Below are 16,043 nucleotides of genomic sequence, written 5' to 3' on the forward strand. Positions count from 1 at the left end.
TTGATGAGCGTCCAACAATGCGTAAGAGTGAATGGCTTGTCATTGTGTCGGGCCTTGAATGCTTCCAAAGATTGAAATGCCTACACCACATGATCAATAACAAATGAACATGCAAACATATACAAGGCCGAAGTCTCACGGCCGTAGCAACGACGGGACTAGGATGAGGAGAGCATACCAAGTCCCGAATGCTGAGACCACTCACGGGCCATGCTTCAATGCTCTCTAGTGCAGCGCAATACTTGTTGCAATCTTCTTGGATGAACAACCACCTCTCTTGAATCGAGGTGATGCCACGATTGCTCGTAATTTGGTAGGGCTCAAACATCTTTCTTTCATGGAATGTTTTGTGGACTCTCGTCCAAAAAAGAAGGCCTTTTTTTGCGTGCCGGTCCTTAGATCTTGGCTAATCTCCATCCAACATTGGCAAATCAACTTGTCCTCGTCTTGTGAATATGAACCCGTGCGAATGCTCTTCTTCCTCTTTTGTGCTTCCGCTCTTTGGGTGAGCTCGTCGATGAACAATGGCTCGCCCGAAATATCAATATCAATGCCATCGTCTTCATCACCATCACCTTCGGAATAGATGTCATCGTCTTCATACCACGAGTCATCATGGCCGTAGTTCGCATGGTCGTGGGCCTCTTCATCCGCAACGTATTGGGCGCGGCCATCCTGACTTTGGGTCTCGTCGGGATCGTAGGCACCGCCATGCCCACCCTCGTAGATCACATGCTCCATGAACTGGTTGTAGAAGGGGTCGTCGACCGTTGACGCTGGTGTTGCCATTTCGTCGAACAGGACGCGGGGGGACTGCATGGTGCCCGTAAACAGTGGTTGTGCTTGCTTTCTTTGCATCTCGACGGCCGGCCGGCCGCCGTCGCTGGACCCTGGCGTGACGTTGAGGTCGATGAAGGCCGAGGGGCGCGGGGTGGACGGCACGATCACGCCAACGTCCGGCGAGCCCGAAAAACGGGTTTGGCCATCGTGCCTTGGCGGGGGAAAGCCGGGCAACATAGGCGTGGTCCGCGACGTCGGCGACGCACAGTGTTGAGGCCTGGCGACCGATGAGCCTATGCTCGCCGGGCTGACGGCCGCACCAGAGAAACCCGTCGGACGACAAAGGCCAAGCATTAGGAGGGCGTGCCCTTTGTTGATGATGGCCTCCTTCTCGTCGACCTCGGCCTTGCGCCGCGAGGCCTCCACTGCATTGCACTCGGCGGCGAACTTGGCCGCGACGGTCTTGCCCTTGACGGCCGCCCTCCGGTTCCTCCTCTTGGCCGATTCCGCGTCCATCTTAGCGAGCTCCTCTAGCGTGCATTCCGGCCGCGGCTTCCTTGGACCCTTGGCTACCTTCTTCTTCACCTTTCCAGGCAGGTCGACGGCTAGGCCGCTGGAATTCGGCGGGGCGTCGGCCATGGACGAGGGAGGGTGGGGGCGGGACGTGGGAGGATTTGGGGGGAAATGGCGCCAAATGGGGCGCGGGGGGTTTTGCTTTGTGCCACCGACGTGCGGGCCAGGGGAGGACACGCGCGCGCGTCCCGCCCGTTCGCGCGCTGTCCGTTTCACTCCAAAAGCGACGCAAACTTGGGTCGGGGATGGGTCGAAAGCGGAAACGGACAAACGCTCGTTTGCGCCCGCGCGTTGGGCTGTCTGATTTGTTCGTTTTGCCCCAAACGGACGCACCCGGATAGGATGTGGTCGCGCGCTGGAGTTGGCCTAAGTACTGAAGCAGGGCAATGTCCTAGCAAGGACATACTCTCTGTATCAATCTTGATGCCTTTCATGCCCCTCTTTGTAAAATGCTCCTATTGAATAAAATCTTTATTTTTTTAAAAAAAAGAGAGCTTATGCCAATGTGATATTTTTCTTACTAGGATATATGTGATCCTTTTTCCTTAAAACCGATGATTTAGTGTAATGGCTGCTTCAATTATTGCGGATGTGTTTAGTTAGTGACAAAAGAGGAAAGAAAAAGCTAGACTCAGCATCGAGAGCTCACGCGGAAAGCAGCCCTGTGGTGCGCACACCACACCACACACACTGGCAAAAAGCACGGAGCCTGGCCTGAGCCTCCGCCTCCGCCATAGGCAGTCGCAGTCTCACACAACCCTCCCGCTTCCATCGTTTCCCCACGTCTCGCCTCGCCTCCAGAGCTTTCCCCCTTCCTCTTTCCCTTTCCACCTCCCCCGAACCCTTCGACCCCGAGAGCCTAAAAAATTCGAGCCAACAACAACAGAGAGAGACTGCGACAGCCCCCCGGCGCCGGCCGCCGGGTCCTCGCCGGGCTGCGGGCCGCCAGCGCATGGCATCGTCGCGGGTGATGGCCGCGTCGTCGCAGCCGCCGCCGTCCGGCTCCTCCGATCTCGCGCGCTTCCGGAGCGCCAGCGGCATCGGATCCATGAACATGGACGACATCCTCCGCAACATATACGGCGAGGCGCCCCCGTCCGGCGCCGGCGCCCCGGCGGACCCCGCCCCCGCGCCGGAGGCCGCCGCCCGCCGGACGGCTGAGGAGGTCTGGAAGGAGATCTCGGCCACCGGGGGCCTCTCCGCCCCCGCCCCCGCCACCGCCCCCGCCGGCGCCGGAGGCGGCGAGGCGGGCGGCGCGGCCGTGATGACCCTGGAGGATTTCCTCGCCAGGGAGGACGACGGTAGGGTTACGGCGGTGGAGGGGAACATGGCGGTAGGGTTCCCCGATGTGGGGGCGGATGTGGGGGCGGGTGTGGCCGGAGGGCGACGACGAGGTGGCGGTGCCGGCGGCGCCGGAAGGGCGAGGAAGAGGGCGCTGATGGATCCCATGGACCGCGCCGCGACGCAGCGGCAGAAGCGCATGATCAAGAACCGCGAATCTGCGGCCAGGTCCAGGGAGAGGAAGCAGGTTACGCGAAATGTCTCAGCAGGGACAAATTTGATGCATTTTTGCACGGTTTGACCTTTGTCCCAGCTGTACAGTCGAGTGGAATTTGACGCTTTCATTTGGTTTCGGATGTAGGCTTACATCGCAGAACTGGAGGCACAGGTCACACAGCTTGAGGAGGAACATGCCGAACTGCTTAGAGAACAGGTATGTTTTTGGTTCTGCTTTAGTTTGGAATGAAAGTTACGAATTGTGCGGATTGAGCATGCTTACTTTCCAAGGTTCGATGGCTTAACAGTCAGTTAGATAGTGACCCCATTATATGTTTAGATTGGGCATGAGGGCACACTATGATTATGGAACTAGGCCAACTAGGGCGATGCCAAATTGATCATTCTAAGTTGTTATATTTTAATATTTATACTCACATACCAAATGTGCCAGCTCTTTCACATAACTACAGTAAGCTATTTTATATCTTTATGAGTTTCTGGGAAATACTTATGTAGTTATGTTACTAAGCGATAGATACCTTAAAAATGTGGTTAGTCTTTTGTCACCATTGCATCATAGACCATCTGGATTCTTTTCTTGTTGTCGCATTAAGAATTACTATTAAGTGATAACATATTTCCATCGGGGAACTGAGTTTGGCAGAGAAGTGTATTTCTTGGTAGTGTCATTTGCTGGGTTAGCACTTCTGTAATGCCTTTTTTTTGTAGTGCCAATAGTTATTGCAACCCATATCTTTTGTTCGTTGATTCATTATGGTTTCGGCTTTTTATTCCTGTCAATGTCATACTGCCATCACCAGGATTACCCACCGATTTAGTGTGCCAAAGTATCTTCCTGTCAAAAATAGACTGGGGACTAATTGCCTCTTGCATGCACCTGGCTGTCTGTATGTGCCTTCATCTTTAACTTTTGGTTATATGACCTTCTGCTGAATTGTCTCTATTTTATTATTCTTGTTGCAGGAGGAGCAAAACGAGAAGAGGCTTAACGAGGTATATTCTTTGCAAAACGTTATTGCTTACAAGCATGTTTAGATTTAGCAAGTTGCTTTAACATATATATGGATCACCATGTCAAGTATATTTTTCGTGGATTTCATTACTCACTATCTTTCTTCCTCCATATGCTAAATAGATACTCCCTCCGTTTCAAAATAGATGACTCAACTTTGTACTAAAGTTAGTACGAAGTTGAGTCATCTATTTTGAAACGGAGGGAGTATGTATTAGCGTTTTCTTTTTATTTAAAGATGGTCCAGCCAGCAATTTTGGTAACTATTTCACCCTGGAAAGCTAGTCAAGTTGAAGCATCATAGTACTCTATGTTGTCACCTTATCTGTGGTACACGGATGTTTTTTCTGCATAATTGATGACTATGGGCAGATAACAGTAACAACATTGGCATTACATCCTCTATTCTTATATCTCAGTGCACCCATGGCCTTGCAATAACGGATTTGTATATGAATTAGTCAAATTGTATTCCCATGTCTCCACTATCGAGAACTATCCTTTTTGTTGCTATAAAGCTTAAGTACTCTTTGATTCATTATATCCTTAGGAATCTTTCCTGTGTGGGTTGTTTCATTCGCAAGATTGCAAACCATAGGATTAGTTCGCACTAGATGTCATAGAAAAACTTCCATCAGCTCCAATCTCTCGGAAAGAATTCCTATGTGTTTTCCTATGGCATGACACTCTCATCTTGCATTTTCCTTACCCCTAGTTTTGGAAATCCTGCGAATAAAAAGGGCCCTTATTTGTTGCCCGGTATTCAAACATGCATTGGCGGCTGTTTTTCAACTTCATTTCTTAGAAGTATTTTGTGTTTATGCAGCTCAAGGAACAAGCATTCCAAGTCGTCGTAAGGAAAAAACCATCGCAAGATCTTAGAAGGACCAACTCGATGGAATGGTAGAAGTATCAGCAAGCTCTGTTGTTATTCTCTTACAGTTACAGGGTTTCTTCTTTTGCTTTCTGTTTACCCTAGTCGTCGTTGCTGGCGGCGATGTAGAAGCAGCAAGACTTGTTAGGCGGAAGGACTCTAGTTCAAAAAGAGAAGAAAAGATGTAGTAGACGAGGTTCTGTGCGTGATCGGAAAGGTCATGCCATTCAGAATCGGTGTGTGATCAGCTATTTAATTTTGCTGTCATTGTATGTAAAAACCAGAATAAGCAATGTTTGCATAAAATGTAGACTAGAGTTGTCTCAGTTACAAAGACATTTGAAGAGATGTTTGTTTGTGTTCAGTTTTCAGCTTCGTACAGTTTCAGTTTGACACATTGGCGTGTTGGTTCATAGCCACACATGCCAAACTTTGCCACAAGTGTGAAATACTTCTGACAAATCGTGCCAACGCTTGTGATGATTAATTTGTTCACCGCACTTGTGATGGCATGCCCCAACTTAGTGAGGAAAGTGTGGTGAAAGCCTGGTTATAAATCAAACATGACCTAAATGGTCAGTGTACATATTTTGAGACCATTGAATGTGGATAGAATCTACTCCCTCCGTCCCATAATATAAGATCATTTTTCAGTTTGAAAAACGATCTTATGTTTGGAGTAATTGTCAAACCGTAGATACTCAAAATTCCATGTAAGTGATTCAGAAAGCGCCATATTATTTCTGTGACATGACACTGACTTTAAGCTGTAAGCAACTTTATATTCCACAAAACAAAGGGGAACAATGTTTGGATCATGAGCTTGTCAAACATATTGACATAAAACGCACCAGTTATACATTCCATTTGAAACGGTTACAAAACGCGGGTGGCTTTGTGAGAAGGGTTGATGTCGGTTCCCTCACAAATAAATGAGATGTTACAATAGAAACGTTCCATCAAATCAGTAATGGCGCATACCAATCACTGAAACATCAGAGATGTACACAATAGTCACATATGTGCCCACCAGCATATTGCATCTTGCCAGAAAAGGCATCAATTCCATTTCAGAAAAAGATATTGATAGAGTTATAAAAATCTAGTTGTCCCAAAGGTTCTAGACAGGCATGAAAGAGAATAGAAACGATACGCACTTAGATACAAATGATAGCGCACCATGGACAGCACAAAGCTTTAATCTGACATCCATCGTCTCTCAAACCCACCACCACCGGCAGCGCCAACAAGTATGCAAGTACTGTAGAAGACTTGTTGCAGCAGCAGCAGCAGCAACAACAGCAGTGAAGGGGCTACAGTACACGTACAAGGAGCATCTAACGTCACCATTCGAGAGCAGCGACCGAAGACATTATGATTTCCTGAATATGTTGTACAACCTGCGGAAAGAGGAAATGAAATGAAGTGTATAAATATGTCGAAAAATGAACCACGCAAGGGCTGTTATGTCTGTCAGGGATTGATCTTATGCCTTCAGATCTGGAGTAATACATTTTGGCCTTCATAAATGGTTCTTGGCCTTCATAAATGGTTCAAGAGATGATCATCACGGGTTATCTATCAAAAATCAACACACAAAAAAACAGTCATGAAATCTGCTAGCACACAACAGAGAGTCCAAGGGATGTATTAGGTAGGGCAGAGGCAGCGATAACAGTACACGTGAGCAAGGCAAATGGGAGCAGAGAAGCAGAGCAGGCATGCAGCATATCCTCCACGTAGGATTTTAGAGTATGACCATGCAAAAGAGTTCGATTCAGATGAAATTCCGAGAATTCTGAATCACAACATGGCCCTCAGATTTCAGTTTCATCATAGGCTAATGCAGTGGGCTTCAAAGCTGGCACTGGGGCATGTCTGGGTGAACCGAAGAGGAGGCAAGGCGATGGCGGCGACGGGGACGCCTGTAGCAAGAGCAGGCCCATCACTCAGTGGTAGGGCTTCCGCAGAAGCAACGGCTGATAAGACTTGGACGCTGTATTTCCGTTATGTTAAGTAATGGAAAGGGGTTATGCCCGGTTCAAAAAAAAAGAAGCAACGGCTGATCCACAGACACATGCCTCAGCGCCCAGAGCAGAGAAGCCAGCGCTGCATCACCATTTCAGGTCTTCAACCTTGCGAATGCAACGGCTGATCCCGTTTCGAGCTCAAACCTAAGCCAATCTATCTATCTAGGGCTTTCAACCTAATCATCACTGGGCCAAGGGAAAATCCATGCAGCAAGCGAAAATATAGTAATGGACCAAAGAAACTAGGAAATTAAATCCGAACCGGGCTTGATCAAAACAAATAATCAAACCACCAGAAAACCAAATAATTGAAAAGGAAAATAGCCGTAGGAGACTTCTTGTGCCACCAGCAGCAGCAGGAGGAACGAAGGGGCCACAGAAGGACCATCACATCAACATTCATTCAAAAGCAGCAAACAGAAAGATCATGATCCCATACTGTAGAGCCTGAGGAAAGAGGAAATGAAATGAAGAGTACAAATGTACCGAAAAATGAACCGCGCAAGGGTTGTGGCATCTGTCAGGTAGTAGTTATCTTATGCCTTCAGATCTAGTAATACATTTGGCCTTGCAAAATGGTTCAAGAGATGGTCATCACGGTTATCAAAAATCAACAACAGTTGTCAAGAAATCTGCTAGCTCACAAAAGAGAGTCAAAGGGATGTATCAGATAGGGCAGAGGCGGCGATAACAGAGATGGGGAAGGGATGTTAGTGACCTCGTGTCGTCAATCAATCATCAAGGCAAACAGAAGCAGAGCAGGCATGCACCGTCTCCTCTACCTAGGGAGGTTCCGGTGCACCATTGCGCATTAAACGATAATACAACACGATAAAGACAAGGTGCGTATACTGATGGTTTGATAGCACGCCCACAGGAAGATCGCCCTCAGATATCAAAAGAGTGTCCCAAATGGATCGGCAGAAAACCTGAATAGTACTCCCTCCGTCCCGTAATAAAAGAGCGTTTTTGACACTACACTAGTGTCAAAAACGCTCTTATATTACGGGACGGAGGGAGTACAACCATTGCAATGACAACCACAACAGAAGCAACAACAAGCAGAAAGAAAGAAAGAGTGGAAGCAGAGAGATGGCCCTTCCACATGAACAGCAGGCCCATCTCAGTTTTCACCTGATTCCCACTTTCCAAGAGCATGCTTCAGCGCCCAGAACAGAAAAAGCCAACGCTGCATTAGCCATTCCAAGAGCAAGGCGCAGCCGCATTTAAGCACAACCATGTCAGTCTTCTATTAATCATCATGGGGCCAATGGTAAATCCGAGCAACAATTGTAAATATACTGACAATACAGTGCAAAAACAAACAGACCAGCAAAGCCCATCTGTACCTAGATCAGATAAAAGAAATGGAAACAACACCAATATTGGTGTGTGGGCTTGGCGGTAGGACAGGAAGGAGAAATTTGAAGCAGAACTCATAAACATACCAATTTGAATCACTAATAAACACTGCAGAGAGAAACCAGCAACACTTAAGCCACTTCAAAATCTTCACCCTAGTAAAGGGACTACCACTTGGAGACCGGAACTCAATTCCAAGCTGATTTACAACAGTGATCTCTCCTGATAAATCATCAAACTACGAAGATTTTCTTTCGCTGAGGCGAAAAGCAAAACCATGAACTGAAAAGGTACTAGAAATGTATGAAGAAATCAACAGAGCACACTTGATCATATCAGACAAAACCACAGCAAATGCACAAAATAATGTAAAATCTAAACATAGGAGACAACAATGCCAATTACGGGTCCCCATCAAGCCAACGGAGACGGATCTGGAAGATGAAGCTGAAAATAAATAAAACAATCAAAACTTAGCTGGCAATTTGTATAAGGTATGAGAAAGAAACATAATGCCCTCAGGTGCCATAGATGTAGGATGTAATGTTCACTGATGGCACAAGAAATGATCTTCCTTTTGTCCATAAGGCCATGTGAAAGGTTGATCTGCTGTGAACTGCTGTTGCTGCTGTTGTTGTTGTTGCTGCTGCTGCTGCATGCGTGATTACGCATCCAGAGAGAGAAAGAGAGAGCGAGCGAGAGAGAGAGAGACGGGTGCGGGGTGGGGGGAGGAGAGGATCATGTAAGTGCCATCTCTACATTTTCAGTTTTCATCATTGGGCAATGCATTATAGAAGCCAATATTTCAATGGAAAAATGGCCTTGTATAAATGGAAAAATGAAAACTGGAGTTACACCTTGTAAAAATGGATGGACGGAGTATAAAATATGCTCGGTCGCAAAATCTGTACCAAAAGTATGCCATATTTACTATGAAAGAGCCAATCTGCATCTGAGAATGGCAAATGAGCAGTTTTTTATGACACGTGACACAAAATAACGTAAAAGAAACAAAATCAAGAATAAAAATGTACAAAAATGATCATTGGATGAACTGGTAACATCTGTCAAGAGTGTGATACTATGCCTTCATATCTAACAAATCAGGTATGGGTGTGGGTGTTTCAGTGATATCGATTAATTATCTTACCCATACACTAGCCAAGATATTGGCGAAGACAGCGCATACATGCCCGGATGGACTGCTCCACCTATTGCGAGGTGGCATTCCACCATTGCGCATACATGTGAAAGCTGGCTGTTTGACAATGAGCCTGTGCAAAAAGTTCAATTCAGATGAAAATACCGAGAATTCTGTATTACAACATGGCCCTCAGATTTCAGTTTCATCATAGGCTAATGCAGCGGGCTCCAAAGCTGGCACTGGGGCATGTCTGGGTGGGCAGATAGAGGACACAAGACGATCATGGCGACGACGATGGTGTCGGCGACGAGGACGGCGGTGTCACCAGAGTGACACATTAGCCGGAAGGAAGGGAAGGAAGGAGAGATAGACCAGGAGTATGGGCCGGCCCATCAGTCAGTGGCAAAGCTTCAGCTGAAGCAACAGCTGACCCAAGACACATGCCTCAGCGCCTAGAACAGACAAGACAGTGCTGCATAAGACATTTCAGGGGCCTCAACTTTGAGGATGCAAAGGCTGGCCCTGTTTGGATGGGGGTTCCATCATAATCATCATTGGGCCAAGTGCAAATCCAAGTAACAAGCAAAAATATAGCAGTAAAAATGTACTACAAAATAAACCAAGAAAACAAAAGTATGCCAAGATCGATCAGATCAAATAGGCAAACAACAACAGAAAAGATACTAGAAACATAACAAACAAAATAACAGAACAAACCTGACAATGACCAGATGAAACGAGCAAATTCACAAAACTGAAGAAGTCAAATGGCAATAGTGCAAAATCTGAACATAAGAGACAGGAATGCAAATGAAGGGTTTCCATCAAGCAATATATACAAATCTGGAAGATGAAACCAAAAATAAATTTATCAAACCAAGGTTTACTGGTAATTTGTGTAAGATGGCAAAAATAAAGCCTGTGAATTGAGTTGTTCATATATGTAGCAATCACTGATGGCACAAGGGTAGATCTGCTGTCAACACACGCACGCGGGCACTCGGGGAGAGCCATGTCTCTTCATATTAGTTTTCATCATTGGGCAATACTTCTAACCACCATCTAAAAGACCAAACTTGGTGTATAGAACCGGCATCAGGACTTCATGGAGAATTTTAAAACACAAATCATAACCAAAATACTAATTTAAAACCACTAATAAACATTACAGAATGAAACCAACAATGTTTTGGCCACTTCAAAACCTTCACCCTGGTAAAGGGCTACAACTTCAAGATTGGAACTCAAATGCAAGCTGATTTACAACAGTAATCCCTCATGATAAATCATGAAACACCAAAGATTTTCCTCTGCTGAGGTGAAAAGCAAAACAAGCTAAGAAGGTACTACAAAAGTAATGAAAAATAAAAGAGCAAACTTGATCATAATCAGAATCAGAATCAGATGAAACCAGCAAATGCACAAAATTGATGAAGCAAAGCAAATGCAAAATATGAACATAAGAGACAGCGATACTAGTGAAGGGTCCCCATCAAACCAACACAGATGGATCTGGAAAGATGAAACTGAAAATAAATATATCCATGCAAAAATTTCCGGTAATTAGTACGGTATGAAAAAGAAACATCATGCCCTCAGGTGCCATAGATGTAGCATTCATTGATGGCACAAAATATGATCTCCATAAGGCATGTGAAAGATTAAACTGGTATGAACTGCTGCTGCTGCTGCATGCGTCATTACGCATCCATGCACAGAGAGAGAGACAGAGAGAGACAGAAAGAGAGAGGAAGAGGAGGACAGGGAGGAGAGGATCATGTCCAAGTGCCATCTCTACATTTTCTGTTTTCACCATTGGGCAATCCATTATAGAAGCCAACACTTCTATTATTCAATCCAACATCCAGAACAAAATTAATCATCACGATTCTGTCAAAATAGAAATTAAGTGAAAGCCACGGGCCCACAATCGGGATATTAATTGGGTCAAGGTGTAAATGAAGTTCCGCAAAGAGAAATAGTAAAAAACACAAACCGATAAGAAAGCAGAAAGAAAATCAGGAAACATAGACAAGACATTAGGTCATTAAATGCAGATGTCGCGTTTACTACAGAAGAACCAACCTGCATCTGAGAATGCCAAATGGAATATTTGGCAGTGAGCACATGCAAAAGAGTTTGATTCCATTGAAAATACCAACAAGGTTGTATTACAATATGACCCTCAGATTTCAGTTTCATCACAGGCTAATGCAGCCGGCTTCAAAGCTGGCACTGGGGCATGCCTTGGTTCACCGGTAAGAAGAAGGAGAAGAAGAAGAAGAAGAAGAAGACATTTTGCCATGGCGCAGAGTCAGTGCCAAAGCTTCAGCAGAAGCAACGGTTGATGCCAGCAGAAGCAACGGTTGACCCAAGACACATGCCTCAGCGCCCAGAACAGAGAAGACAGCGCTGCATTAGCCATTTTCTGGGGCTTCAACTTTGCGAATGCAACAGCTGGCCCTGTTTGGAGCTAAAATCTAAGCCGATCCGCCATGCATGCATGAGGACCATCGTAATCCTCATTGGGCCAAGGGCAAATCCAAGTAACACGCAAAATATACAGCAGTAAAAATGTACCACCAAATAAACCAAGAAAACAAAACTATATCAAGATCGATAATCAAATAGCCAAAGCGAAGGCAAGCAAACACAATAAGGGCATGAACACATGTATAATTGCTGTCAGTGCACGCATGGGCACGTGCACACACACACACACACACACACACACACACACACACACTCAGAGAGAGACGGGGGGAAGGAGGGACCATGTAATGTGCCATCTCTATAGAAGGCATTACTAATTGGTGTATACAACCAGTATCAGACTTCATGGACAATTTTGAAGCACAAATCATAACCAAAATACTAACTTAAAACCACTAATAAACATTAGACAGAAACCAACAATGCTTTGACCATTTCAAAACCTTCACCCTGGTAAAGGGCTACCACTTCAAGATTGGAACTCAAATGCAAGCTGATTTACAACAGTGATCACTCATGATAAATCATGAAACACCAAAGATTTTCCTCCGCTGAGGTGAAAAGCAAAACAAGCTAAGAAGGTACTACAAAGTAATGAAAAATCAACAGAGAAAACATAATCATAATCAGATGAAACCACAGCAAATGCACAAAAATGATGAAACAAAGCAAAAATGATGCAAAAACTGAACATAAGACAGCAATACTAGTGAAGGGTCCCCATCAAGCCAACACAGACGGATCTGGAAAGATGAAACTGAAAATAAATATATCCATGCAAAATTTTCCGGTAATTAGTAAGGTATGAAAAAGAAACATCATGCCCTCAGGTGCCATAGATGTAGCATTCATTGGTGGCACAAGATATGATCTCCCATACGTCCATAAGGCAGGTGAAAGATTAAACTGGTATGAACTACTGCTGCTGCTGCTGCATGTGCCATTACGCATCCATGCAGAGAGAGAGAGAGAGAGAGAGAGAGAGAGAGAGAGAGAGGAGGAGGAGGAGGACAGGGAGGGGATGATCATGTCCAAGTGCCATCTCTACATTTTCTGTTCTCATCATTGGGCAATACATTATGTCCATTATAGAAGCCAACACTTCTATTATTCAATCCACCATCCAGAACAAAATTAATCTTCCCGATTTTGTCAAAATAAAAATTAAGTGCAAGCCACGTCCCACGATCGGGATATTAATTGTGTCAAGGTGTAAATGAGGTTTCACAAAGAGACATAGTAAAAACACAAACAGATAAGAAAGCAAAAAGAAAATCAAGAAACATAGACAAGACATTTGGTCATTAAATGCTGAAGGCGCGTTTACTACAGAAGAACCAACCTGCATCTGAGAATGACAAATGGAAAGTTTGGCAGTGAGCAGTGAGCACATGCAAAAGAGTTCGATTCCATTGAAAATACCAACAAGGTTGTCTTACAATATGACCCTCAGATTTCAGTTTCATCACAGGCTAATGCAGCCGGCTTCAAAGCTGGCACTGGGGCATGCCTTGGTTCACCAGTAAGAAGAAGAAGAAGAAGAAGACCTTTTGCCATGGCCCAGAGTCAGTACCAAAGCTTCAGCAGAAGCAATGGTTGAAGTCAGCAGAAGCAACGGTTGACCCAAGACACATGCCTCAGCGCCCAAAACAGAGAAGACAGTGCTGCATTAGCCATTTTCAGTGGGTTCAACATTGCGAATGCAACAGCTGGCCCTGTTTGGAGCTCAAATCTAAGACGATCCATACATGCATGGATGAGGGCTCCATCGTAATCATCGTAGGGCCAAGGGCAAATCCAAGTAACACGAAAAATACATAGCAGTAAAAATGTACCACCAAATAAACCAAGAAAACAAAACTATATCAAGATCTATCAGATCAAATAGCCAAAGCAAAGGCAAGCAACAGAAAAAAGATACTACAAACACAATAAACAAAGTAACAGAACAAACCTGATCTTGACAAGACGAAACAAGCAAATTCATAAAGCTGAAGAAGCCAAATGGCAATAATGCAATATTTATGCATAAAAGACAGGAATGCAAAAGAAGGATTTCCATCAAGCCAGTATATACAGATCTGGAAGATGAAACTGAAAATAAATATAACAAACACAAGTTTACCGGTAATTTGTGTTTTTTAGGCAACCTGGTGCATGTATCTCCCGCTTGCGCAGGGTCCAGGGAAGGGTCCGACCACTTTGGGTCTATAGTACGCAGCCTTTCCCTACATTTCTGTAAGAGGCTGTTTCCAGGACTTGAACCCATGACCTCATGGTCACAAGGCAGCAGCTTTACCACTGCGCCAAGGCTCCCCTTCTTTACCGGTAATTTGTGTAAAATGGCAAAAATGAAGCCTGTGCCTTCAGTTGTTCATATACTCCCTCCGTTTCTAAATATAAGCCCTTTTAGAGATTTCAATGCGAACTACATACTTTAGAGTGTAGATTCACTCATTTTGCTCCGTATGTAGTCCATATTGGAATCTCTAAAAGGGCCTATATTTAGGAATGGAGGGAGTATGTAGCATTCACTGATAGCACAAGGAATGATCTTAAATTCATCCGCAATGTTAGATCTGCTGTCAGCACACGCACACACACATGCGTGCGTGCTCGGAGAGAGTACCACCATCCAAAATACCAAAACAAAACCATCACGAAATAGTCAAAATAAAAAATTTAGCACAAAGCCACCAGTTCACAATTAGGACCAGCAATGGCGTAAGATGTAACATGAGGTTAAACTGGTAAGAAAACAGAAAGAAAAGCAGCAAACATATAAAAGATGTTTGGTCACTAAATCTGTAGCAAAGCATGTCATATTTGCTACAAAGGAGCCAACCTGCATTCAAGAATGGCAAATGATGACACGTGACACAAACTATAGTAAAAGAAACGAAATAAAAAAAATGTACGAAAATGATCCTCAGATAGACTAGTAACATCTGTCAGAGCATGGTCCTATGCATCATAATTCATATCTAACATGTGAGGGATGAGTTGGTGATTCAGTGCCATCAATTAATTATCTAACCAAAAGATTAGCCTAGATCTTGGCGAAGACAGGCAGGCAGCGCATGCATGGCCGTAAGGAGTGTTCCAAACATTGTGACATGGCATCCCATTCCACCATTTCACACTACCCGGCAGTATAACACAATGTGCAGAAGCCGTCTCTTTTACAGTGTGACCATGCAAAAGAGTTCGGTTCAGATGAAAATACCAAGAATTCTTTATCACAACATGGCCCTCAGATTTCAGGTTCATCGTCATAGGCTAATGCAGCGGGCTCCAAAGTCGGCACTGGGGCGTGTCTGGGCAAACCGAAAGAGGAGGCAAGGCCATGGCAAAGGTGCGACGACGAGGAAGAGGAGGAGCAGGAAGCAGAGGTAGACCTCAACAAGGGCCGGCCCATAGGTCAGTGGCAGAGCTTCAGCGGAAGCAACGGCTGACCCGGACACATGCCTCGGCGCCCAGAACAGAGAAGCCAGCGCCGCATTAGCCATTTCAGCGGCTTCAACCTTGCAACGCAACGGCCGGTCCCTTTTCGAGCTCAGATCTGAGCCCATCTATCTATCTATCTATCCATCCATCCATCCATCCACATCCCCGCACTGGGGATTTCAACCTAATCATCATCGGGCCAAGCCACGGAAAAATTCATGCAGCAAGCAAGAAGCATACTACACTACACATCACCAAACAAGCTAGGAAAGGAAATCTACACCGAGATCGACCGGAACAAAGCATCAAACCAGCGGAGAGCCGACGGAATCGAAAGGGGGAATGGACGTAGGAGACGGGGCAATGCGGCGGAGAACTTCCCACCGAAGCGAAGGGGCCGATGCCGGCGGCGGCCGCGCAGATCCGGAGCCCTGCCGGGCTCCTGGTCGCGGGCGGAGGGCGCGAGGGATGGGGTTTCTCCGCCCAGCGACGCTGGCACCAAAACCCTCGCCGCTCCGGTCTCCACCCGTGCTCTCTCCTCTCTGTGTGAGCTGCGCCATTTACCCCGTCCTGCTTTTTTTTGATGGGGCCGAAGCCAGGCGGCGTGTATCAGCTTGTGAAAAATTCAATATAGGTCCCAAAACTTGAGCCGGCTGACACTTTAGTCAGTGTACTTTAAAATACCCTAAATACCATCCATATACTTACTCTAGGGGTTCACTTCAGTTCATATATACGATTTTGTGGAGAAAGAATACTCAGCAATTCAGGGGAGGGGGGATCCGGGGGTGTTTTTGCAAAAATGAC

At 45.5% G+C, this 16,043-nt stretch overlaps 1 protein-coding gene and 1 long non-coding RNA gene across 2 annotated transcripts; one reads left to right on the plus strand and one right to left on the minus strand.

Annotated features, from left to right (window-relative positions):
• Positions 1-2,067: 2,067 nt before the first annotated feature.
• On the plus strand, positions 2,068-5,124 carry LOC123134785 (bZIP transcription factor 12). Its single transcript, XM_044553958.1, has 4 exons — positions 2,068-2,881; positions 2,996-3,067; positions 3,838-3,867; positions 4,713-5,124. Exons 1-4 carry the CDS (start codon positions 2,306-2,308, stop codon positions 4,791-4,793), a joined length of 759 nt encoding a protein of 252 aa, XP_044409893.1. The 5' UTR covers positions 2,068-2,305; the 3' UTR covers positions 4,794-5,124.
• Positions 5,125-5,783: 659 nt separating this feature from the next.
• On the minus strand, positions 5,784-15,819 carry LOC123134795 (uncharacterized). Its single transcript, XR_006465739.1, has 2 exons — positions 6,273-15,819; positions 5,784-6,160 (listed from the first exon to the last, which is right to left on the minus strand). It is a non-coding gene; the product is annotated as an uncharacterized lncRNA (long non-coding RNA).
• Between the last annotated feature and the right edge of the window lie 224 nt (positions 15,820-16,043).

The sequence above is a fragment of the Triticum aestivum genome, chromosome 1B (assembly GCF_018294505.1).
Source record: "Triticum aestivum cultivar Chinese Spring chromosome 1B, IWGSC CS RefSeq v2.1, whole genome shotgun sequence".
In the NCBI taxonomy this organism is placed as follows: domain Eukaryota; kingdom Viridiplantae; phylum Streptophyta; class Magnoliopsida; order Poales; family Poaceae; genus Triticum; species Triticum aestivum.

Excerpts from the sequence above, each read along its gene's own strand:
- LOC123134785 (XM_044553958.1), top strand. The coding sequence starts at position 2,306 with ATGGCATCGTCGCGGGTGATGGCCGCGTCGTCGCAGCCGCCGCCGTCC. Across the intron at positions 3,068-3,837 it reads CCGAACTGCTTAGAGAACAG|GAGGAGCAAAACGAGAAGAG; the intron begins GTATGTTTTTGG and ends TTCTTGTTGCAG. Across the intron at positions 3,868-4,712 it reads ACGAGAAGAGGCTTAACGAG|CTCAAGGAACAAGCATTCCA; the intron begins GTATATTCTTTG and ends GTGTTTATGCAG.